General features: G+C 46.7%; 1 protein-coding gene across 4 annotated transcripts in view; it reads left to right on the top strand.

The window, feature by feature from the left end:
• The window catches only part of KATNIP (katanin interacting protein), a 465,431-nt gene that overhangs the window by 273,893 nt on the left and 164,979 nt on the right, over nucleotides 1-26,559 (top strand). For all 4 annotated transcript variants that reach the window (XM_063934229.1, XM_063934228.1, XM_063934227.1 and 1 more), the window contains exon 15: nucleotides 16,627-17,599. In XM_063934229.1, the coding sequence (XP_063790299.1) occupies nucleotides 16,627-17,599 (973 nt within the window). The remainder of the gene's footprint in view (nucleotides 1-16,626; nucleotides 17,600-26,559) is intronic.

The raw sequence follows: 26,559 nt of genomic DNA on the forward strand, positions 1-26,559 counted from the left end.
TCATTTCCAATTACCTGCACCTCCTGGCCATTACTGAAACCTGGATTACTCCCTATGACACCGCTTCTCCTGCTTCTCTCGCTGCTGGGGGCCTCACATTCTCACACACACCCCGACCTGGGGGTCGTCATGGGGGTGGTGTTGGGATCCTTTTACCCTCAAGCTACACATACCAACTTATGCCTCCAGAACCATCTCCTACATTCTCTACATTTGAGGTCCATGCAATACGCCTCTACCAACCTACTAATCTTCGAGTTGCTGTCATTTACCGTCCACCTGGCATTTCCTCCAAATTCCTCGACAACTTTGCTTCCTGGCTACCTCACTTCCTCTCTTCTGACATTACCTCCATTATCCTAGGTGATTTCAACATCCCTATCGATAACCCCACAAAACCACCTTCCTCTAAACTCCTTAACCTCACCTCTTCACTTGGTCTCTCCCAGTGGACCACCTCACCCTCCCATGTGAACGGGAGCTCACTGGATCTGGTTTTCACTCACCGCTGTGATATTTCTAATTTCTCCAATTCCCCTTTTCCCCTCTCTGACCACCACTTGCTCTCATTCAACTTTTCTATCTCTGCTCCCCCATCTCTCCCTCCTAAGGCTACCATCACTAAGCGTAACATTTAGGCTATTGACACCTCATCCCTATCCTCCCTGTTTGACTTACTTCTCTCTCCTCTTCTCTCTCTCACATGCCCTGAACAAGCCACATCCCTATACAATGCATCTCTTACTTCAGCCCTTGACTCTGTTGCTCCGCCAACCACTATTCACCCTCGCAGATCAACACCTCAACCTTGGCACACCAAATGCACCAGATATCTACAAAAATGCTCACGTACTGCCGAGCGACAGTGGAGGAAATCATGCTCTAAAGCAGACTTCCTCCATTTCAAATTCATGCTCTCATCCTTCAGTGCTGCCCTTTCCCTCGCTAAACAATCATACTTCAAAATCCTCATCTCTACCCAGTCTTCCAACCCCCAGCGCCTCTTAACCACTGTTAACTCCCTCCTCTGCCCACCACCACCTCCTCTCCCTTCCTCATTGTCTGCTCTTGACTTTGCCACTTATTTCACATCCAAGATTAACTCCATACGTCAGGACATCACATCCCACCAGGCCAGCAACCAGCCACCACCCATCCTTTGCCACCCCTCCCTTTCCCTCTTACCAACTCTGACATATTTCTCCCATGTATCTGGCGAGGAAGTCATGGCCCTCATACATTCCCCCCCCACACACACACACAACCTCCCCACTCGACCCTATCCCCTTCCACCTCCTCCGCTACCTCTCTCCTTCTGCCTGTTCCCATCTTGCCCACCTTCTCAATCTCTCCCTCTCATCAGGCACTGTCCCCTCTACCTTCAAGCATGCTCTTGTCTCCCCTATTCTTAAAAAAACCTACCCTTGATCCTAACACTCTCTCCAACTATCGACCCATCTCTCTCCTCCCCTTTGCCTCCAAACATCTTGAGCGTATTGTCTATAATCGCCTCACTGCCTTTCTTTCCTCTCACTCACTGCTTGACCCATTCCAGTCTGGTTTCCGCTCTCTCCACTCCACTGAAACTGCCCTCTCAAAAGTCTGCAATGACCTCCATGCAGCCAAATCTAAGGGCCACTACTCTCTGCTTATTCTTCTTGACCTCTCTGCTGCTTTTGACACTGTGGACCACCCTCTCCTTCTGCAAATCCTTCACTCTCTTGGTCTATGTGATACTGCCCTCTCCTGGCTGTCCTCCTACCTCTCTTATCGTTCCTTCTCTGTCTCCTCTCATGATGCTACCTCGCCCCCACTTCCACTAACTGTTGGTGTCCCCCAAGGTTCTGTTCTTGGTCCTCTCCTTTTCTCTCTCTATACGTCCTCTTTAGGTGAACTCATTAGTTCTTTTAACTTCCAGTATCACCTCTATGCTGATGACACTCAAATCTACCTCTCCTTCCCTGATCTCTCCACGGCTCTCCTCACTCGTACCTTTAACTGTCTTTCTGCTATCTCTTCCTGGATGTCCCAGCGCTTTCTTAAACTCAACATGTCTAAGACTGAGCTGATCATCTTCCCACCCTCCTGCATAACCTCACCTCCCACAATCTCATTATCCATTGATGGCACGAATATCTCCTCTAGCCCCCAAGTACGCTGTCTTGGTGTAATCCTTGACTCCTCCCTCTCCTTCAAACCACACATTCAGCACCTCTCACAAACCTGTCATTTTCATCTCAAAAACATTTCCAGGATCAGACCTTTTCTCACCCAGGATGCCATTAAGATCATTATTCACTCACTGATTATTTCCAGGCTGGACTACTGTAATCTCCTCCTAACTGGCCTCCCTGACAATTACCTCTCTCCACTCCAATCTATCCTCAATGCTGCTGCCCGGCTTATCTTCCTCACCAAACGCACTACGTCCACCTCCCCTCTCCTACAAGCCCTTCACTGGCTTCCCTTCCCTTTCAGAATCCAATTCAAACTTCTCACACTCACTTACAAAGCACTCACCCACTCCTCTCCCATTTACATCTCTGACTTTATCTCCCTTTACTCTCCCACCCGTCCTCTTCGCTCTGCTAATGCATGCCGACTCTCCTGTCTTCTGATTACTTCCTCCCACTCCTATCTCCAAGATTTTTCACGTGCTGCTCCCTTCCTCTGGAATTCTTTACCTCTCCCCCTCAGACTCTCCACCTCTCTACAAAACTTCAAACGGGCTCTTAAGACCCATTTCTTTACCAAACCCAGCCAAATCTCATCCTAACCCTCTGTTCCACGCTCTCTATGTACCCCATCTGTGTCACCCCGGTCTGTCTACCCCTCCCCTTAGAATGTAAGCTCTCACGAGTAGGGCCCTGTTCCCTCATGTGCTTATCCTTTTCTTACTTTAATAATCCTCAACTGCCCAAATCACGCAGTTTTTTGGCCACCTGGAACTTATCTCTGTCATTTACTGGTGTAGTTATGCTTAGTTACCCTGTACTTGTCCTATATTGTCTTCAACTGTAAGTCACTGTTTTCCTGTTTTGATTATGTGCATTTGTACTCTGTAATTGGGCGCTGCGGAACCCTTGTGGCGCCATAGAAATAAAGGATAATAATAATAATAAAAAGCCGCCTGTCTCATCAGCGCTGTGCATTTACAGGACACTTAAGTATTCTACATGTCGTTTAGACAGCGTTAGTTAAGAACAAGTGCACTACTATATGAATATTTAGTACAAGTATTCTGTGATAGCTAACATTCTGTGATACATAACTATATGTAGTATTACTAGTCCAGTGCAGTTTTATTGATTATATGTAATCATTTCTGCATTGTACCTGTGACTGTGTGCCTATAGCTGCTGTGTGGATTCTTTTCTGAGTATCACACATATTGCTATCACTATATTCTGTGCCCTGGGGGTCTAAGTGCGCCAGGGTCTCATATACCATATAGTGTTTCACAGGATATACTGTTTAGTTTTTTTCACTGTGTGTGTTTCAGTCTCTTGGTACATCTTAAATCCTCTGTTGTGCTGTGAAGTTGCAGTCACATAACACGGGGGGGGGGGGGGTTGTCAGGTATTGTGTTTGTCTGGCTATATTGTACTGTTATGCCCTACGGCTACATTCCCAATAATGTCTGCTACAAGGGCAGGAAATCCGCAGACACTCCTGCATCAAGCAGTACTGACATCACAGATTTATCTGAGGAAAAGATTTCTGCTGAGGGTTCTGGTAGAGGGTGTTCTGCCCCTCTAGCCAGCCCGCAGCACCTGTGGCAATTCAAGACCCACCTTGGCCTGCATTTTACAATATGCTGACTACGCTTGTAACACGGCTTACGCACCCTGTGGGACCTCCTGTGCCATTACAACCACATATTGTCCCTGTAGTTAATCCACCATGGGCGGATACTCTGTCAACCCAGTTACAGCAATTAAATCAGTTTTTGCTTAAATAAAAACCTATCCCTCGCCCTACTGGGACCAAAGGGTCATCTAAACGGGCCATGTCTTCCTCACAATCCACTAATATTTCGGATGATTCTTCCGATTCGGATGGGGAATATACTGATCCATCAGATGCTGATGCTGCTTCTGATGATGATTCTACAACACATGTTGATGTCCCTGACTTAGTGGAGGCTGTCAAGCTGATTCTTCAGATTGGTGATGACGTTGACCCTCCTGACACGTCTAAGAAACCTGATAAGTTCAAACATCAGAAGGTTACTAAATTAGTTTTACCACATTCTGACCATTTAATTGACATACGGTCAAGAATCCTGGTCTTCTCTAGGAAATAAATTTTCTCTGTCTAAAAGGATGCTAGCTCGTTATCCTATTTCTGTGGAGTTGAGTAACAAGTGGGAAACCCCGCCACCAATGGACTCGCATGTAGCCCGTCTTGTGGTGTCATCTACTCTGCCTGTCACCACCGTCACCTCTTTGAAGGAACCGACGGATAATCCTGTGGAAGGTTGCTTGAAGTCTATTTACACCCTTACAGGTGCTGTACATAGACCCACTATGGCAGCCTTTGGGCTGCAAAAGGAATTGAAGCATGGGTTCAAGCTATTGAGGAGGAGCTACCTTTTAATTTCTCTAACGTCCTAGAGGATGCTGGGACTCCGTAAGGACCATGGGGAATAGACGGGTTCCGCAGGAGATAGCGCACTTTAAGAAAGCTATGGATTCTGGGTGTGCACTGGCTCCTCCCTCTGTGCCCCTCCTCCAGACCTCAGTTTTACACTGTGCCCAGAGGGAAATGGGTGCACTGCAGGGAGCTCCCCTGAGTTCTCTGCCTAGAAAGCATTTTTGTTTGGATTTTTTCTCTATTTTTTTACAGGGAGCACTGCTGGCAACAGGCTCCCTGCATCGAGGGACTGAGGAGAGAGGGGCAGACCTACTTAACTGATAGGCTCTGCTTCCTCGGCTACTGGACACCATTAGCTCCAGAGGGGGTGAACACAGGTTCGTCCTGGGCGTTCACTCCCAGAGCCGCGCCGCCGTTCTCCTCACAGAGCCAGAAGAAACGAAGACAGAAGGCGTCTCAGGCGGCAGAAGCCTTCGGTGCTTCACAAAGGTAACGCACAGCACTGCAGCTGTGCGCCATTGCTCCACTACACCTCACACACTCCGGTCACTGTAAGGGTGCAGGGCGCAGGGGGGGGCGCCCTGGGCAGCAATATAAACCTCTTTTTGGCAAAAGTATAGCATATATACAGCTGGACACTGTATATATGCATGAGCCCCCGCCAATTTTACACTTTTAGCGGGACTGAAGCCCGCCGCCGAAGGGGCGGGGCTTCTCCCTCAGCACTCACCAGCGCCATGTTTTTCTCCACAGCACCGCTGAGAGGAAGCTCCCCGGACTCTCCCCTGCTTATACCACGGTAGAAGAGCGGGTTTTAAAAAAGAGGGGGGGCACATAATTCGGCGCAGATAATAATAACAGCGCTACTGGGTAAACATTAAATTGCTGTGTTTTTTCCTAAGTCATATAGCGCTGGGGTGTGTGCTGGCATACTCTCTCTCTCTGTCTCTCCAAAGGGCCTTGTGGGGGAACTGTCTTCAGAAGAGCATTCCCTGAGTGTGTGGTGTGTCGGTACGTGTGTGTCGACATGTCTGAGGTAAAAGGCTCTCCTAAGGAAGAGATGGAGCAAATGTGTGTGTGTGTGTGTGTGTGTGTGTGGTGTCTCCGTCGACAACGCCAACACCTGTTTGGATAGGTAAAAGTAAGTGCTGAGGTAAATTTATTGCACAAAAGATTAGAGAACAGACAGGGAATCTACCCATGTCTGTCCCTATGTGGCAGAGACCTTCAGAGTCTCACAACGCTCACTATCCAAAATAATAGACACTGATATCGACACGGAGTCTGACTCCAGTGTCCACTACGATAATGCAAAGTACAGCCAAAACTGGCAGAAAAGTATTCAATATATGATTATTGTAATAAAAGATGTTTTGCATATCACTGATGACTCATCTGTCCCTGACACGAGGGTACACATGTTTAAGGGGAAGAAAGCTGAGGTAAATTTCCCTCCTCTCATGAGGAAAAAGAGCGGGAATCTCCAGACAAGAAACTGCAGATTCTCACAAAGAATTCTCAGGGAGTATCCTTTCCCTACTAGGGCCAGGATACGATGGAAATCTTCCCCTAGGGTGGACAAGGCATTGTCACGTTTACCCAAAAGGTAGCGCTGACTTAACAGCTATCCTCAGGGATCCTGCAGATAGCATGCAGTAAAAGTACTTTGAAGTCCATTTACACACATTCTGGTACACTACTCAGACCGGCGATTGTGTCGGCATGGGTTTATAGCGCTGTAGCAGCGTGGACAGATACCTTATCAGCGGAAATTGAAACCCTAGATAAGGATACCATGTTATTGACCCTAGTGTATATACACATATATATATATATATATATATATATATATAAAAGATGCTGTCTTGTATATAAGACATGCCCAAAGAGACATTAGTCTACTGAGTTCTAGAGTCAACGCTATGTCGATTTCTGCTAGACGTGTCCTGTGGAACATGCACTGGACAGGTGATGCCGACTAAAAGGGGCATATGTAGTTTTTACCTTACAAGGCTGAGGAATTGTGTGGAGAAGGGCTCTTTGACCTGGTCTCCACAGCTATAGCTGGGAAGTCGGATCTTTTGTCTTATATTCCCTCGCAGCCTAAGAAAGCACTACATTCTCAAATGCCGTGTTTTCGGTCGCAGAAAAACAAGAAAGTACGAGGAGTGCCCTTTCTTACCAGAGGTAAGGGCACAGGGCACAGCTAGTTCCCAGGAACAGAAGTCCTCCCCGGCCTCTACTACATCCACCGCACGCTGGAGCTCCGCTAAGGGAGTCCGTCCCAGTGGGAGCACGTCTTCGACTCTTCAGCCACATCTGAGTTCACTCACAGGTGGATCCCGGGGCAATATAAATTGTTCTCGGGGTTACAAGCTGGAATTCAAAAGGTGCCTCCTCGCCGGTCTTCCTTATCGGACCTACCGGCTTCTCCCCCAGAAAGGGAGATAATATCAAATACAATTCACACATTGTATCTCCAACAGGTGGTGCTCAAGGTTCCCCTCCTGCAACAAGGAAAGGGATATTACTCAACCTTGGCTGTAGTCCCGAAACCGTACGGTTCAGTCAGACCTATTTTAAAATTAAAATCTCTGAACCTATACTGGAAAAGGTTCAAATTTAAAGTGGAATCGCTCAGAGCGATCATCGCCAGCCTGGAAGGGGGGGATTTTAGGGTGTAGCTAGACATAAAGGCTGCATACCTTCATGTTCCCATTTAGCCACCCCATCAGGCGTACCGGAGAATTGCGGTACAGTATTGTCATTACTAATTTCAGGGTAATTGGCGGAAATGATGGTGCTCCTACGCAAGCAAGGAGTCACAGTTATCCCATACTTGGACGATCTCCTAATAAGGGCGAGATCAAAAGAGCAGTTGTTGAACAGCGTGTCACTTTCGCTGAAGGTGTCACAGCAACACGGCTGGATTCTCAATATCCCGAAGTCACAGTTGGTTCCTATGACTCGTCTACCCTTCTTGGGTATGATTCTGGATACGAACCAGAAATGGGTTTACCTTCAGATAGAGAAGGCCCAGGAACTCATGACTCTGGTCAGGAACCTATTGAAACCAAGACAGGTGTCAGGGCATCCCTGCACTCGAGTCCGGGAAAAGACGTTCCCTTCAGCAAGTTCCATGCGAGGACTTTCAAATGGGACCTACTGGACAAGTGGTCCGGGTCACATCTACAGATTCATCAGTTGATCACCCTATCCCCCAGGGCCAGGGTATCTCTCCTGTGGTGGCTGCAGAGTGCTCACCTTCTATAGGGCCGCAGGTTCGGCATTCAGGACTGGATCCTGGTGACCACGGACGCGAGCCTTCGAGGTTGGGGAGCAGTCACACAGGGAAGAAATTTCCAAGGTCTTTGGTCAAGTCAAGAACCTTGTCTTCACATCAACATCTTGGAACTAAGGGCCATATACAACGCCCTACGTCAAGCGGAGACCTTACTTCGCGACCAACCGGTGCTGATCCGGTCAGACAACGTCACCGCAGTAGCTCATGTAAACCGCCAAGGCGGCACAAGGAGCAGAGTGGCGATGGCGGAAGCCACCATGATTCTTCGCTGGGCGGAGAATCATGTAAGCGCACTGTCAGCAGTGTTCATTCCGGGAGTGGACAACTGGGAAGCAGACTTCCTCAGCAGACACGACCTACGTCCTGGAGAGTGGGGACTTCATCAGGAAGTCTTCGCACAGATTGCAATTCGGTGGGGATTGCCACAGATAGACATGATGGCGTCCCGCCTCAATACAAAGCTGCCGAGTTATTGCGCCAGGTCAATAGACCCTCAGGCAGTAGTGGTAGACGCCCTAGTGACACCGTGGGTGTTCCAGTCAGTCTATGTATTTCCTCCTCTTCCTATCATACCCAAGGGTTGAGAATAATAAGAAAAAGAGGAGTGAGAACAATCCTCATTGTTCCAGATTGGCCATGAAGGACCTGGTATCCGGATCTGCAGGAAATGCTTACAGAAGATCCGTGGCCTATTCCTCTAAGACAGGACCTGTTGCAACCGGGCCCATGTCTGTTCCAAGACTTACCGCGGCTGCGTTTGACGGCATGACGGTTGAACGCCGGAACCTAGCGGAAAAAAGGCATTCCGGATGAGGTCATTCCTACGCTGATAAAGGCTAGGAAGGATGTGACATCTAAACATTATCACTGTATATGGCGAAAATATGTTCTTGGTATGAGGCCAGGAATGCTCCTACGGAAGAATTCCATCTGGGCCGTTTCCTTCACTTCCTACAAACTGGAGTGATTTTGGGCCTAAAATTAGGCTCCATTAAGGTTCAGTTTTCGGCCCTATCCATTTTCTTTCAAAAAGAATTGGCTTCTCTCCCAGAAGTTCAGACTTTTGTGAATGGAGGGCTGCATATTCAGCCTCCTTTTGTACCTCCGGTGGAGCCTTGGGACCTTAACGTGGTGTTAAGTTCCTTAAGTCACACTGGTTTGTACCACTTAAAACGGTGGAGTTAAAATATCTCACTTGGAAGGTGGTCATGTTATTAGCCTTGTCGTCGGCTAGGCGAGTGTCGGAATTAGCGGCTTTGCCACATAAAAGCCCCTATCTGATTTTCCATATGGATAGAGAGGAATTGCGGACCCGTCCTCAATTCCTGCCAAAATGGTTTCATCCTTTCATATGAAACAACCTATTGTGGTGCCTGTGGCTACGCGTGACTTGGAGGATTCCGAGTCATTTGGTGTGGTCAGGGCTTTGAAAATTTACGTAGCCAGAACGGCTAGAGTCAGAAAAACAGATGCACTGTTTATCCTGTATGCGACCAACAAGATTGGTGCCCCTGCTTCAAAGCAGACTATTGCTCGCTGGATCTGTAACACGATTCAACAAGCGCATTCTACGGCTAGATTGCCTTTGCCTAAATCAGTCAAGGCCTATTCCATTAGGAAAGTGGGCTCGTCTTGGGCGGCTGCCCGAGGGGTCTCGGCACTACAGCTGTGTCGAGCTGCTACTTGGTCGGGTTCAAACACCTTTGCAAAGTTCTATAAGTTTGATACCCTGGCTGAGGAGGACCTCCTGTTTGCTCAATCGGTGCTGCAGAGTCATCCGCACTCTCCCGCCCGTTTGGGAGCTTTGGTATAATCCCCATGGTCCTTACGGAGTCCCAGCATCCTCTAGGACGTTAGAGAAAATAGGATTTTACTTACCGGTAAATCTATTTCTCGTAGTCCGTAGAGGATGCTGGGCGCTCGTCCCAAGTGCGGACTTCTTCTGCATGACTTGTATATAGTTATGGCTTACATAAGGGTTATGTTGTAGTTTTATCGGTTGGACCGAGGCTATGTTGTTGTTCACTGGGTAGTTTATCACAAGTTATACGGTGTGATTGGTGTGGCTGGTATGAATCTCGCCCTTAGATTTACAAAAATCCTTCCTCGTACTGTCCATCTCCTCTGGGCACAGTTTGCCTAACTGAGGTCTGGAGGAGGGGCATAGAGGGAGGAGCCAGTGCACACCCAGAATCCAAAGCTTTCTTAAAGTGCCCTATCTCCTGCGGAGCCCGTCTATTCCCCATGGTCCTTACGGAGTCCCAGCATCCTCTACGGACTACGAGAAATAGATTTACCGGTAAGTAAAATCCTATTTTTTCTAACACTGCCAGACAATATCTGTCATATATTACCACAGCCTCCCATTATATTCAGGAGGCGGCCTCTGATGCAGGCGCTGTGGCGGCTAAGGCATCTATTACATCTGTCCTAGCTTGCCGAATTCTGTGGTTATGGTCCTGGTTGGTGGACCTGAACTCTAAGGGGACCTTGGAGGTGCTCCCTTTTAAGGGAGATATACTATTTGGGGAGGATCTGAACAAAACTGTCACCGACTTGACGTCGGCCAAGACTGCGTTTCTCCCAAGTGCTAATCTTTCGGCTCCGAAGGCTAAGAGTACTACTTTTCGTTCCTTTCACCCTCCAGGTAAAGCAAAGGGTCAGGCGTACCCGAGACAGTCTCGCACTTCCAAATCCTCTAAGCCCAAACCTAAACGTTTTTGGGCTGCCTGTCAGCATGCTTCCAAACCAGACAAGCCTGCTGCATGACGGGGCAGGCCTACCCCTGGAGGACCCCAGGGTGGGAGGCCGTCTTCTGCACTTTGCCCAGGTATGGTTAAAGACCACTTCGGATGCCTGGGTGCAGGAAGTAGTCTCTCACGGGTACGCGATCTCCTTCAGGAGACGTCCCCCTCGCCAGTTTTGCTCGACGGTTATCCCTTCGGATCTGTTAAAAGCACAAACTCTACATTTGGTTGTACAATCCCTCCTGGATACTGGAAAGATTGTGCCGGTGCCTCTGTCTCAGAGAGGCAGGCGATACTATTCGACGCTGTTTCTGGTTCTGAAGCCGAATGGATCCTCTCGGCCTATACTCAACCTCAAATCTTTGAACAAATTTGTCAGGGTATCCAAATTCCGTATGGAAACCCTGCGCTCTATTGTACTGGCTTTGGAACCCAAGGAATATATGGTTTTCCTGGATATACAGGATGCTTACCTAAACATACCTATTGCCATGTCGCATCAGCAATATCTGCGGTTTGCTATTGGCAACCTACATTATCAATTCCAAGCCTTACCTTTCGGACTGATCACGGCTCCTCAAATCTTCACCAAGGTCATGGCGGTCATGACGGCCCTTCTCCGCCATCAGGATATCAGGATCCGGCCGTATCTGGACGACTTGCTGATCCTGGCGAACTCCCCAGAGGTTCTTCTCTGTCATCTGGAACTGACGGTCCAATTCCTACAAGCCCACGGGTGGCTCATCAACTGGTAGAAATCCTCGCTGGTCCCTGCTCAGAGCATAGCGCACCTGGGGGCGTTACTGGACACACACAACCAACATTTGTTCTTGTCTCCAGAGAAGGTCCTGAAACTTCAGGACAGAATCAGATGCTTCCTCTCTCATCCAAGAATGTCGATACACTCGGCGATGCAAGTACTAGGCCTCATGGTGTCGGCTTTCGACATGGAAAAGTACGCTCAATTTCATTCCCACCCTCTACAGAGGTTAATCCTTTCCAAATGGGATGGCCTGCCTCACTGAATCAGGTCTCAAATGATCTCCTTGACTCCGGAGGTCCATCTGTCACTGAGCTGGTGGCTACAGGACCAACAATTGAGCATGGGTCGTCTCTTCTGGATCTCCAATTGGGTCCTCCTGACGACGGATGCCAGTCTGCGGGGTTGGAGCGCGGTGTTGGGTCGGTGGACCAGTGGGAATCTCTCCTCCCGATAAATATTCTGGAATTGCGGGCAGTGTTCAATGCGCTGAAACTTGCCCTGCCTCTGGCACAGAACATGCCTGTTCAAGTACAGTCAGAAAGTGTCAAAAATCCTTTGATGGGGTGAACGCCATCTGCCAGCCATATCGGCACTGTTCATCCCGGGGAGTCTTCAACTGGGAAGCGTACTTACTCAGTCATCAGGACGTACACACCGGAGAGTGGACTCTTCATCCGGAAGTTATTCAACTCCTAGTGGACAAGTGGGGTCTAACAGATGGAGACCTGATGGCGTCTCGACACAATCACAAGGTTCCAGTCTTCGGAGCAAGAACAAGGGATCCTCAAGCAGCGTTCATGGACGCACTGGCAATTTCATGGAACTTTTGGCTGTTATACGTGTTTCCTCCGGTGTGTCTTCTGCCCAGGGTGATGCGGAAGTTCAAGCAAGTAGGTGGAATACTACTTCTAGTCGCTCCAGCGTGGCCCAGACGGCATTGGTTCTCAGACCTGCAGGGTCTCTCAATAGAGCGCCTTCTTCTACTTCCTTAACGCCCAGACCTCCTCGTTCAGGGCCCTTGTGTCTACCCAGACCTGACTAGACTGGCTTTGATGGCGTGGCTCTTGAAGCTTCACTCCTGAAGGCCAGGGGATTCTCTGAGGCGGTCAAACTATGTTGAAAGCCCGTAAACTGGCTTCGGCACAGTTTTATTATAGGGTCTGGAATTCTTACTTCACCTGTTGTGCTAATATGAATTACGATGCATACAAGTTCAGCACTGCCAGACTTTTTGCTTTTCTGCAACAAGTCCTGGACTTAGGACTTCGTTTGGCCTCACTCACTGTTCATATATTAGCCTTGTCGGTGTGGTTTCAGAGAAAAATTGCGTCTCTTCCTGACGTTCATACTTTCACTCAGGGTGTTTTACAGATTCAGCCTCCCTATGTCCCTCCTATGGCTCCATGGGACCTGTCTGTCTGTTCTGAATGCCCTGCAAGAGTCTCCATTTGAACTTCTTGACTCTGTGGACCTTACGCTTAAGGTCGTTTTTCTGTTGGCTATTGCCTCTGCTAGGAGGGTGTCGGACTTAAGCACTTTGTCTTGTTGTCCACCCTTTCTGATTTTTCTCCTCGACCGTGCAGTTCTTAGAACTCACCCTGGTTATCTAACCAAGGTGGTGTCATCTTTCCACCTTAATCAAGAGATTGTGGTTCCAGCCTTTATCTCTCGTGGTTTGTCTTCCAAAGAGCGGTCTTTGGATGTGGTACGGGCTCTTCGTATATATGTGGAGAGGACTGCCTCCATCAGGAGGTCAGATTCTCTTTTTGTCCTTTTTTGGTTTTCACAAACGTGGCTGGTCTGCGAATAAACAAACTTTGGCCAGATGGATTAGAATGGTGATTGCACAAGCTTATGCACAGGTTGGGCTCCCAGCTCCTGCTGCTATTAAGGCCCATTCTACTCAGTCTATTGGACCTTCTTGGGCGGCCCACAGTGGCGCGTCCCCGGAACAATTGTGCAAGACGGCTATGTGATCCTCAGTGAACACGTTCATCAGGTTCTATGCCTTTGATACTTCCGCCTCCCAGGATGCTTCCTTTGGATGCCGGGTCCTTGTACCCACTACAGTGCGTCCCCTCCCATGAGGAACTGCTTTAGGACATCCCCAATTTTATTCCCTGTGGAATACCAGTGTATACCACTGCAGGAAAGGAGTTTTATGGTAGACTTACCATAGTTAAATCTCTTTCTGCAAGGTACAGTACACTGGATTCCACAGGGCGCCCACCCTGATGCACTTAGCTTCTTTGGGTTTGTATGGCATTAGCCGCTGGTACCTTCTCCTGTGGTGAGAATGTGGTTCTATGTCTACCATCTCTATTTTACCTGCTACTGCATTGGACTGGTTAACGAAACTTAGCCCCAGTGCCTGGAGGCGGGGCTATAGAGGAGGCGTTGCAGTGCATCCTGGGAACAGTCAAAGCTTTAGCCTGTTGGCGCCTCGGATCAAGATCCAACTCTACACCCCCCGATGTTATTCCCTGTAGAATCCAGTGTACCTCGCAGAAAGAGATTTAACTATGGTAAGTCTACCATAAATCTCCTTTTGGTCTGTGGAAAATTTGTATATACAGTACAGTAAGCTAATTTTAGTGAGGGCATGTCGAGTTCATATAGATGGAATTGCAGGATATGCTGAGTTTTGCATATACAGGTATGATTTACGCTGGATCTCTTGCATCAGGAATAAGGTTTAGTGCAAGTGAGCGCAAATGATGATGGCAGTTATTTAATCAAGCATGTGGTTAAGGGTGGCGCAGTCATATAGCCTGGTACAACTCCGCATATGTGTGATTATCTACAAAGTCACGCAGTCTAATTGCAGCCGACTTGCATTCAACAGTGAACTGGCCCCTAAGCAAGTCACTATTTTTATACAGTGCAGTGCAGAGAGGTGATGGGCCTGAGTTTGGTGTAGTGTGTAGGCATGTGACCGTTTTAGCCAAACTGATAAAACGGTCTAAAAATGGCCAGAAATACTCCATTTCTATTACCAAATCGGTCAGACTTGCCAGAAGCTACAGATGTGTCCTCTTACATCTTTTCTCTGTGTACTACACATAGGTGGTCATTCCGAGTTGTTCGCTCACTAGCTACTTTTAGCAGAAATGCAAACACAAAGCCGCCGCCCTCTGGGAGTGTATTTTAGCATAGCAGAATTGCTAACGAAAGATTAGCGATTGCTAACGAAAGATTAGCAATTCTGCTGTAAGTATTTCCTTGCAGTTTCTGAGTAGCTCCAGACCTACTCCTAGATTGCGATCACCTCAGTCGGTTTAGTTCCTGGTTTGACGTCACAAACATGCCCAGCGTCCGGCCAGCCACTCCTCCGTTTCTCCAGCCACTCCTACGTTTTTACCTGGCACGCCTGCGTTTTTTAGCACACTCCCTGAATACGGACAGTTTCCGCCCAGAAACACCCACTTCCTGTCAATCACACTACGATCAGCAGAGCGAATGAAAAGCTTCGTTCGCCCTTGAGTAAAATAGCATAGGGGGTAATTCCAAGTTGATCGCAGCAGGAATTTAGTTAGCAATTGGACAAAACCATGTGCACTGCAGGGGAGGCAAATTTAACATGTGCAGAGAGAGTTAGATTTGGGTGGGTTATTTGATTTCTGTGCAGGGTAAATACTGGCTGCTTTATTTTTACACTGCAAATTAGATTGCAGATTGAACACACCCCACCCAAATCTAACTTTCTCTGCACATGTTAAATCTGCCTCCCCTGCAGTGCACATGGTTTTGCCCAATTGCTAACTAAATTCCTGCTGCGATCAACTTGGAATTACCTCCATAGTTTTGTGTAAAATTGCTTAGTGCGTGCGCCCTGCTGTGCATACGCATGCGCAGAACTGACGGATTTTAGCCTATTAGCAATTCTGCTAAAATTAGCAGCGAGCGAACAACTCGGAATGAGTGCCATAACACGTAAGTGACGCATGACTCGTTAGCGCCAAGCGTCTTTTTTTGCGTTTTCCGCAAAAATGCGTCTTAGACACAATGTAATACAACAGGCCACATGAGCAGCTTCTGCTGTTTAAAATGATATGCATGCCTATATTCTGTGTGTGACTGTGACAGTATTTGCATTCAAAATGCTTTGCTTCACTGTTTTCCTGAACGTGGCATTTCGGATGCAGATAGAGCCGCAATTACACACAGAATATCGATATGCTGCATATCATTTTTATCAGCAGAAGTTGCTTGTGCATCCAATTGCATTAATTACGTCTAAGACACATTTCCACAAAAAAAGACAATTGGCGCTACCGAGTCCTGCCAGGGCATGGCGCGACTTGAAGGGCTATTTAGCGTGACTGCAGCAAGGATGTAATTGGACACATCTGCATCAGACAAAAGTCCCTATATCGTGTAGTGTGTGGGTATTCTCGATTATCAGCTCATATTTTCTACAATTTATCCTGATTGCCTCATCCTTCTTGTGGATGGACATCTGCAAATTCAGTGTGGTGAGTCTGAAAAGAAAATTGTTTATGCTGGGCATACACTCTATGATTATATGGCCGATCCGTCCGATATCGGCAGATCACCCATAAAATTACAGCGTGTATGCGGCCGACCGTTCCAAGAATATTGATTGCTGCTCCTTAACATGGGAAGGAATGGGGAGATGTTTTCTCCTCAGGTGCAGATTGCCAGAATCAGGTGACATACACTGTGAGAGATCTCACAGTGTATGTCCGTATGTCCTAGATATCTGCAGTGACATATAAAATGCCTGTCAATCTGACAGATATTTTATCAGTTCACGTATGTCCAGCATAAGTGTGTAGCGCCGATATTGGGAGCGTTCACAGACGGATAAATTGTGCTGTTTATCGGTTCAATCAAAAAGTCACTTAGTGTGTAGCTGCAAGGATGGGGAACCTTCGGCCCTCCAGCTGTTGTTGAACTACACATCCCAGCATGCCCTGCAAAACTTTTAGCATGGCCAAATAGCAAAATTGTAGCAAGGCATGCTGGTATGTTTAGTTCAACAACAGCTGGAGGGCCGAAGGTTCCCCATCCCTGCTTTAGAATATATGTTTATCACTACAATATTGGACAAGACGTGTCTCAGACATAATGTTCTGAAAAATACTTCCGGTAAACATTAATTTTTTAAAAAACAATTCTATATTGTATCATTTTAAATTGAAGAATACTTATATGAAGTGAAATTTTAAATCTAATTTTCCATTTTTTTTCAGGATCTGGACATTGGTGCAAAGCATGTGAAGATATATAAAAATAAAACTTTAGTGTTTGATGGGTTCTTAGAGAAAGGGTGTGGAAACCAAGTGTTTGATTACAGTAATACCATTGACTTATTAAACAGTCAGATAATGACCACCTCCGCACCTCCTCTTAGCCATAGAGATACAATAGATGAATTCAATGAAAACAGCAATATGAATGCTAATTATCAGAGTTTTCCACAATCAAGTTCTTTAGCAAATTTAAACACATTACTTAATACATCTAATTCAGTAGTTTCTATAAAATGGAAGGAAGAATCCCAAAACTGCAACTCAAACAATTCAAGAACTACAGGACTAAAACAAACAGATTGTGAAGATGAAGAAATTGTAGGGAGAAGAATGAACTCGGCAATAGATAAACATGTATATAGTAATGAGCCTAGTATATTGCTCACTAACTCCATACAGACTGCTAGCGCAGACTTCCAAGCATCTCTACAACGCTCACAGACTCCATCTGATCATGACGAATTAGCAATAATGCAACACCTGGAAAAACTTAATGTAAGAAAAGACAATGAGTCCTCAAGTAAAATCCCTCAGTGGTTAGCTTCTTCTTCCTCTTCATCCCTCTCAAACCTTCAACAGACAATGCATGATAAAGATAATGCAAAGCATCTACATTGTATTACTACTCTTTCTATCAGTAAGGACTCTTCTAGAAATGAAAATAATATATTTAGTAACCATCTCATAGATGAATTTCCTAAAAGCCCCAAAACAGAACTGAGGCATCTAGGCAACAGTGAAAACAAAACAAGCCTTTCAACCATATTGTCTAGGAAAGCATGTGATGATTTAGAAGACAGGAACACCAAGCTTTTTTCTGACCCTGAACGTCCAGTCAGTGGTAGACGGAAAGCTACAAAATTCAAAGAGTTGGAAAGTGAACAATCTAAAGATCCGAGCTACCCATCGACAAGTAAGTTTTATGTGTTAAACTGTTTTCCCTCTTGTTGAGATATACTGAAGTATTAAATTGCACCTAGTATCCATGCATGGGGTCCAGGTTTTGCACTGTTTGCTCATTTATCTATTTACTGTCAATGGGTGGTATTCAGTATACCGGTTGTTGGGATCCCGGCGCACAGTATACCGGCGCCGGAATCCCGGCATACCGACACCTTTTCTCCCTCTTGGGGGTCCACGACCCCCCTGGAGGGAGAATAGATAGTGTCCGTGCCCGCAGCGTGGCGAGCACAGCGAGCCCGCAAGGGGCTCATTTGTGCTCGTCCTGCTGGCGGCAAGCCGGCGGTCCGGATCCCGGCGCCAGTATGCTGGCTGCTGGGGACCCGTCCGCCGGCAACTCATACCACACCCCCCTGTCAACTGTGGCAGATATGACCACCTGCTATTCAGTTCCCTGAGCTCATTGAGAATTAGTAAGTGTTGTGATACACCCTAGTGTTTCTTACCCCATTCAGCCACTACATGGTGGTGTGCACCGGCACATGCCAGATAGATGGCCATCCCATCCCTGCGATCGTCGCTGGGTGGGAGGGGGCGGGTCTGCGGCGTTTGGCCGCCGTTTTAGGGGCGCAGTCCGGGCAACGCAGGCAGGACCGGAACGTGTGGGGGGCGGGCTGCGGCGGCTGCGTGACATCACACGCAGCCGCTGCAACCCAGACAACTACTCGTCAAGTTCAAAAGCACTGCCGCAGTGCAATGCTTTTGTACTTGTGCGGTGGGGCAGAGCCAGACATGCGGGGCGGACTAGCCCTGTGCTGGGCGTCTCCCCGCATGTCTGAGTAACTGATCGTAGCCGTGCAAAACTACAATCAAGTCTGAATTAGGCCCTTAGTCACATGCACACAGGGTTGGACTGGCCTAAAGGGGTTCAGGGGTAACCCCTGACAATGTTAAATTCTTTTGTCGTATAAACAACCCTTAATGAAGTCTAAGAACACAGTACGCTGTTTACTTAAGAAGTACCGTAAGGGTACGCTAGTTGCGTAACGATCGCTCAGCCGTAGGCGAGACGCTCAAGCGTCACGTTCGCTCACGGCCCAGAGATCACAGGACAGCACGTTATTGGCTATGATTAGTGTAATGATTCGCTACGGCGTAGCGGACGCTCGAGACCACGAGGAGATCACCAGCGGCGCAGACGCTCACAACGCTATACCTTTATGACTAAACCTTTTATCAATGAAATACACAGAATACCTTAATGTGAATACAGGGTGTAAGTGCAACCTTGTGTAACCTGACTAACTACAAAGCTGCTTGAGCGTCACCGACGCTCAAGTGAACACAACACTATGAGAAAATACACAGATAACTGTTTAGGGTCCAAAGCCTATTATCTGTATTATAACTATTATACTTGCAAAAAGAATCACAGTACAAATGATACACTACAATATAACAGAGACTTCCTAACCAAATAACCATACAAGAAATACACTACAATACTATGCTGATCTAATACTATACAATACTAGTCAATGGGAGATACGAGAGAAAGAGAAGAGAGAGAGAGAGAGAGAGAGAAGGAGAGAGAGAGAGAGAGAGATTGGCTCACAGTAAGACAATATGATTACGGAGAGAAACTTACACACAAGGGTAAACGATCGCATGCGCCTGGACATCCAGCACCCGATTTTCAGCAATGAGAACCGTTGAAGAGTGAGAGTTGGATGTGGTCGGCCTGCCTATTTATGCCCCACACACAATGCAATCTCATAGTCCCTACAATCCCATTGTCCATTGGACGAAGGAATTCGGCCCTGCATCATAACAAAAGGTCATAGGTTGATTCATACAGGTGGGCTGTGACGATTTCCAACAGCTCAGGTGGGTGGGGAACTAGGTTTCCCGCCGCATACCTGAGTATGAGTAAATAATAGAAATGGACATAAACTTCTTATGTCCATAACTATCCGCACGAGCGATTAATACGCTCCAAACCAACACCGGAATATTGCTATTTAAATACTCTTCCGATGGGTACCAAACACTACTGCATGACTCCTGTTAGACCCTTCCTACGATACAAAGAGGGATTCCTCAGCTCAGGGACATTCTATATTAACCAAACTTTCAGAATCTATCAAAGGGACCATGATCTACAAACTACATTAATTGTGAAAATATGTAACGAATGAGTCGCACGCTACGACTACATAAACTCTACCGTAAATACGCATACCGTGCGCCCGCGGGTGCACGCTATTGCGGGTATGCGCCTTCACGGGAGAGCGTACGCATGCGCAGCGCAGACCAGTGTGCGGTGCAAATATGGCAACGTGCATAGAAACATTTTTCTGACTTTGACAGTCCACCCTTTGGCAGTCAATAATAACTGCCACTTTCTAAAACATTTCAAAAGGAGAAAAAATGTAAGTCAGGGGTTAATTGATTTCCATGGTGGGGTAAGGAAGAAGAGAGGAGTAGGTGTGAAGAGGGTATGACCTAGTGAGAAAGCAGAAGCATGTGTGTATGAGTCCATGTTTGGAGGGTCATGTATCATCGTGCCGTACGTGTGGTAAATCAAGCTTCGAGGTATTGCGAAGTATACATTTGAATTCCTTCTTATCCCGTGGTACAGGTCTGTGGATGGGCTGTCAAACTTTACCGAGCTCATTTCGGCTTTCAGTTGTAACAAAATGGGGATGCACATTTTAGTTGATGATACATGAATGGGGGAAGTATGTGGTTGCTGATATCTGTGCCTGTATTCCCTATCGACTATGTGTGTCATTACCTGAGGGTTGTAGAAATGAAGAAAAGACATAATTACGGTAAATGCGGTGGTATTCTATGTCAGGGAAATGTACATCTGTTGTTGAAGTTTTTGTTCGGTATCTGTTGAGAGTCGTCTTCTTTGCGCTGTATTGCTCCTTGGGCATGAGCAAATAGCTTTGTCAGTGCCATCAGATTTACAAAAATGTTGGGCTAGCGTGAGTTTAAAAATACTAGGGAAACTGGGGATCCATGGCAAAGTTCATCAAGTGTCCATATCATAGGTTGTCAAAACTTCATCTTTGGTGCTTGTCTGTTGTCTGTATAGCGTCTCGTCAACTTCCTCGTCCAAGGGGGTCTTTGTATCTTGGAGAAAAAGCAGAAAAACAGGTGAAAGAAACGGACCTTATAATCGCATTTTCATCACATCATGGTTTCTATCATTGGGTCATAAATCAAATCCAGGTTAATTACAGTTTCCTCACTCCTCAGGCTCATCACTTTTGTACTTTGTTTGCACCTCATTAAAGCCTGCCCGCATCTAAATATCAATCCAATCGATATAACGACACCCAAGATACATAGTAGAAACTTTCCAACATCCATTATGACTCCTTGAGCCCAGTCTCCTAAACCGGAGAACCAATTTCGCGGGTTCAACCATGACACCCAACCAGTCAGCTCATTACCTACAGCAGCAAGGGTGAGATTGTGTTTTTGACGAAATTCCCACTTCAATTGGAGAATATCGTCCATCTTTTGGTCTATGACCTCTACCGGATCCTCGGTGCTATTTGTGATATACGTGCAACACTTTATGCCGTACTGTGTTGCCAATGTAACACAATATCCGCCTGTTACTGCTGTAAGATAATTAAGAACCATCCTATGCTGAACTAGTTCTGTTTTATAAGCTTGAAGTTCTCTTCCAGTGTATCTAAACGTGTCATCATACATTTCAGTGATATTATCTAACAAATTGGCGAGTGCGGAAATGTATCTATAATTCATCACTCCTCGAGCGGTGCGAGTGAAATCTAACGCTACCAGAACCTGAATCCCGGTGGATTCATGGATAAGATCAGAGGCCGGATGCTCTAACCTTTCTGACAGTTGTCTTTTAACTCGGTGCTCGTAATGAGTGTGAGTATAAGGAGCTTGGGCACCACGGTGTATGTCCTTCATTTTGTCATGTGTAACAGTCATCACTTCAGGCAATACCTTTCCAATATAACACAATCCTTCAGAGTTTGGGGCAAGCCACTTGTACGCCTTTCTCCCGCATATGAAGTATGCATCATCGGGGAGAACATATGGGTCGGAGAAGGACATTACCATGTTACAAACCTTCCAGGTGAAATCTCCTGACCCTAATTCTTCCATCTGTTTAAGGCACGTATCAGTTTGTACGATATGTGCACAGTATCCTGGTGATACTTCTCCAACTCTAGTAATTCTATTTCCTAAGGTGTATCTATACCGGAAAGATTTTCCTCTACTGGCTATGTGGCGTACAAGCTCTGTATCTGTAGGCATTCTATCTGCTCTGTGTGAAAAGGTCATGGTAAGGTTGCTCCATGACACTTCCCAATTTCCCGGCTTTCGGGGATTGGAGATGTTGAAACATAAGAGGGACCTATCCACATGGTATTGGTGGAGCTTCAAACTAGGAGGGCTGGAGATGTTAAACCTCCGGTCCACCGGTCTCCCACCACTTAGCTCAAGTACCTCCCCTAACGTTAAAGGAAATGGTACTAGCCCTGATTTGCTATGACCCTGAGGTACTTGAGAGCATACCCAACAATCTGTTTGGTTTAACACGTTACCCACTAAGGAGTGATAGTCACTCAATGGATGCCGGTCCATATGGATATTAAAACTGGATTGGCATTTCTTTATGCATCCATCTTCAACCAAATTGTCACAAAGTCTACAGATACAGTTTTCTTCAGCTAACAATCCATCACAATTTCTTCTATCGGATCGTTTTCTGATACTCGCCTTTGCTTGTTGGTTTGGTTGATCTTGGAAAACTATGCCTCCATCATCATAATCGGAACCCATTCCAGAACCTCTCTCGACCTCCATGGTACTCTCGCCGGAACAGACTGCTCTGGTCAACATCATAGTTAACATCAAAATCCGGATCACAGTCTCTTGGGGCAAGTCCATCTTTGAGGAGGAAATGGAGAAGAATGAGAAGGGGGAAAAAGAAATTTTAAGGGAGAGGGGATGGGAAGTGGAGGAAAACAATAAAAGGGAGTGGGGAGTCGACAGCTGCTTTCGGTCTTCAAGGCTCAGGTGCCGCCTCAGTCCTCCTGGAACAGACACTCCAGTGATACAACCTCTACCGTCTGTTCCTTATCACGGGACTTCTCTGGGTCAGCAACCTTTTTGCAGTGGGATGAATGGACCCAAGTCTCTCTCTCAGCAACCTTCAATGCTGTGGTGCTAGTCAATAAGACCTGGTATGGTCCTTCCCATCTATCAATAAGACAACCTGAGCGTAGAAAATTTCGTATCATTACATAATCCCCAGGTTCAATGTCATGACAATTACTATCTGGTAAATCAGGAACCACCAATTTCAGATTATCATTTTGATTCCTCAACTGTTTACTCATGTTAATCAAGTATTTTACAGTTACTTCATTGTTACATTTCAAATCATCCTGAGGGTTAATCATGACATGCGGTTGTCGACCAAACAAGATTTCAAAAGGGGACAGATTAAGAGGGGACCTGGGAGTGGTTCTGATACTGTACAATACAATGGGTAAAGCTTCTGGCCACGTCAATCCTGTCTCTGCCATTACTTTACTCAATTTATTTTTAATAGTGCTGTTCACTCTTTCGACCTTCGCACTCGCCTGTGGACGGTACGGAGTGTGCAGCTTGCTATCAATACCCATTAATTTACACATTCCTTGAAAGACATCACCGGTAAAATGGGTACCCCTATCACTTTCAATGATTCTAGGGATACCATATCTACATACAAATTCCTGTACAATTTTCTTAGCTGTAAACATAGCGGTATTTGTAGCTGCTGGAAATGCTTCGACCCAATTCGAGAAAACATCTATACAAACAAGTACATATTTCAAATTTCGACATGGGGGTAATTGAATGAAGTCGATTTGTATTACCTGGAAAGGGCCGCCGGCAGGTGGGATATGGGATGGTTCTGTAGGTATTGCCTTTCCAATATTCTTTCTCAGACAGGTAAGGCATGACATTGCTCTTTTACTCGCATGAGAGGAGAATCCTGGGGCGCACCAGTATGCTCTTACCAATTTGCACATTCCCTCCTTGCCTAGATGAGTCAACCCATGAGCTGCTTCAGCCAGGCATGGAAGATATGCTCTGGGGGCCACTGGTTTACCATGTCCATCCGTCCAGAGCCCTGAGGACTCCTGGCCATATCCCTTTGCTTTCCAGACTGCTCTTTCCTGTGTGGAACACAAATTCTGCATCTCACACAACTTCTGTGTGTTGATGGTATTAAATACCATCAGTTGTGTGGTGTCTGTCTGTATGGGGGTAGCAGCTGCAAGCTTTGCGGCTTCGTCTGCTCGGCTGTTACCAAGTGACACACACTGGGTCTTGACTATATGTATGTGCTTTACATTTGATAACAGCCACTCTGTCGGGTTCCTGTATCGCTGTTAGAAGCCTTTTTATGTGAGCTGCATGCGCTATCGGTGTACCAGCTGCCGTCATGAAATTTCTGAGGCGCCATAGGGCTCCGAAATCATGTACTACCCCGAAGGCGTATCTAGAATCGGTGTAGATATTGGCTGACTTGCCCTTAGCCAATTCACATGCTCTGGTTAGGGCGACCAGTTCAGCAACCTGGGCTGAGTGAGGTGGGCCTAGCGGTTCCGCTTCTATGGTGTCTTGGTCATCTACGACTGCGTATCCAGTACACAAGTCTCCCGAGTCTGACTGTCTGTGACAGCTACCATCCGTGTAGAACGTGAGTTCTGCATCTTCCAGTGGGTTGTCACTGATGTCAGGCCTTGCGGTAAAATTTTGGGTCAAATATTCCATACAATCATGTGTATCTTCCTTTGCATTAAATCCTCCTTCCCCATCACTCTCACCTTCCACCCTTTGTGTCTGACCAGACACACCTGGGAGGAAGGTTGCAGGATTTAATGCGCTGCATCTCCTTATGGTGATGTTTACTGGGGCCATTAATGCCAATTCCCATCTTGTGAACCTTGCTGATGAGACGTGTCTGGTTTGGGCAGAATTCAATAAGGCAGATACCGCATGTGGTGTATGGATTGTGAGGTTGTGGCCTAGCACGACATCTTCGCTTTTTGTCACTAGCAATGCTATCGCAGCAACGCTTCGCAAGCATGTGGGGAGGGATCGCGCTACCGTATCTAGCTGAGCACTGTAGTATGCAACTGGCCTGCTGGCATCACCGTGTTTTTGGGTTAGTACACCTGCTGCGCACCCAGCACTTTCTGTTCCGTATAGTTCAAAGGGTTTCCCATAGTCTGGCATACCTAGTGCTGGTGCCTGCGTTAGGCATTGCTTAAGTCTCTGAAATGCTGTTTCGGATTCGTCTGTATGCGAGATCCTATCAGGTTTGTTTGAGGAGACCATTTCCTGCAAAGGTAACGCCAATATGGAAAACCCTGGGATCCAATTACGGCAATACCCACACATTCCTAAAAACGTCCTGATCTGTTGCTGGGTTTGTGGCAGTGTCATGTCTCTAATTGCTTGGATTCTATCAGCGGTCAGGTGTCTCAGTCCTTGTGTTAGACAGTGTCCCAAATATTTTACCTTAGTTTGGCATAATTGCAACTTGTCTTTGGACACCTTGTGTCCGGTGTCTGAAAGATGAAACAGGAGCTGTTTCGTATCCTTCAGAGATGCTTCCAGTGAATCTGAACACAGTAATAAATCGTCCACATACTGTATCAATACTGATCCACTGTCTGGTTGGAAAGACTGTAAACAATCATGCAAAGCCTGAGAAAATATACTTGGACTATCTATGAAACCTTGGGGTAACCGAGTCCATGTGTATTGGACTCCTCTGTATGTGAATGCAAACAAATATTGGCTGTCAGGGTGCAGAGGTACCGAAAAGAAAGCGGAGCAGAGGTCAATAACAGTGAAAAATTTGGCAGTGGGAGGAATTTGCATTAGGATGACAGCTGGATTAGGCACTACGGGGAACTGACTCTCAACTATTTTGTTAATCCCCCTTAGATCCTGCACTAGTCTGTAACCCCTCCCCCCACTCTTTTTAACAGGGAAGATGGGACTATTGGCTGTGCTGGACGTTCTTACCAGAATGCCCTGTTGCAGCAAGCGTTCTATTACTGGGAAAACTCCTAACTCCACCTCTGGCTTCAGAGGATACTGTGGGATTTTTGGAGCTATCCTACCATCTTTTACTTGTACAACTACTGGAGCTACATTTGCCATTAATCCAGTGTCCTGTCCATCTTTTGTCCAAAGTGACTCTGGTATCTGAGATGTCATCTCTTCTACTTGGGATGGATTCCTATTTGTCATAATGGAATGTGACATTAATTTTGATGGGGAGTCTAACATGTCTCGTACTTCCTGAGCGTGATTCTCAGGAATGTCCAAGAATACACCTTCAGGCGTACAATAAATGACGCAACCCATTTTACATAGTAAGTCTCTACCCAGGAGATTAGTTGGTGCAGATGCAGCCAGCAAAAAGGAATGCTTGGTATGCAAAGGCCCTATTGTAATCTCGGCTGGTTTGCTAACAGGGTAGTGCTGGACTACTCCTGTTACTCCCATGGCTGGAATTGTCCTACCAGTGGTTCTCATGCCCACTGTCGAATTTATCACTGACTTGGCCGCCCCTGTGTCTACAAGAAAGTTTAAAGTTTTACCAGCTACATTGATTGCAATCTCTGGTTCGCTTCCAAGACTGGCAATCAACTTAACTGGCTGCAGATTACAGGTATGGCCACACCCCTATTGGGTATGGTGACCTGCCTGTACCCCGCTGGCAGCGACTACTTGTGAGGGAGTTAGCTGGGAACTACCAGAGGCATGCCAGTCTCTGTTCGGGGGATATCTTTTTGTTTCCCCTGTATGTGGCTCAAACCTCCGCCTCTGTGGACCCTGCTCCCAATGTCGTGTGTCGTGTCGTTGTCTAGGGGGTTGAAAAGATTTTGGTACATTTCTTAC

This window comes from Pseudophryne corroboree, chromosome 7, assembly GCF_028390025.1.
Source record: "Pseudophryne corroboree isolate aPseCor3 chromosome 7, aPseCor3.hap2, whole genome shotgun sequence".
Classification (NCBI taxonomy): Eukaryota; Metazoa; Chordata; class Amphibia; order Anura; family Myobatrachidae; genus Pseudophryne; species Pseudophryne corroboree.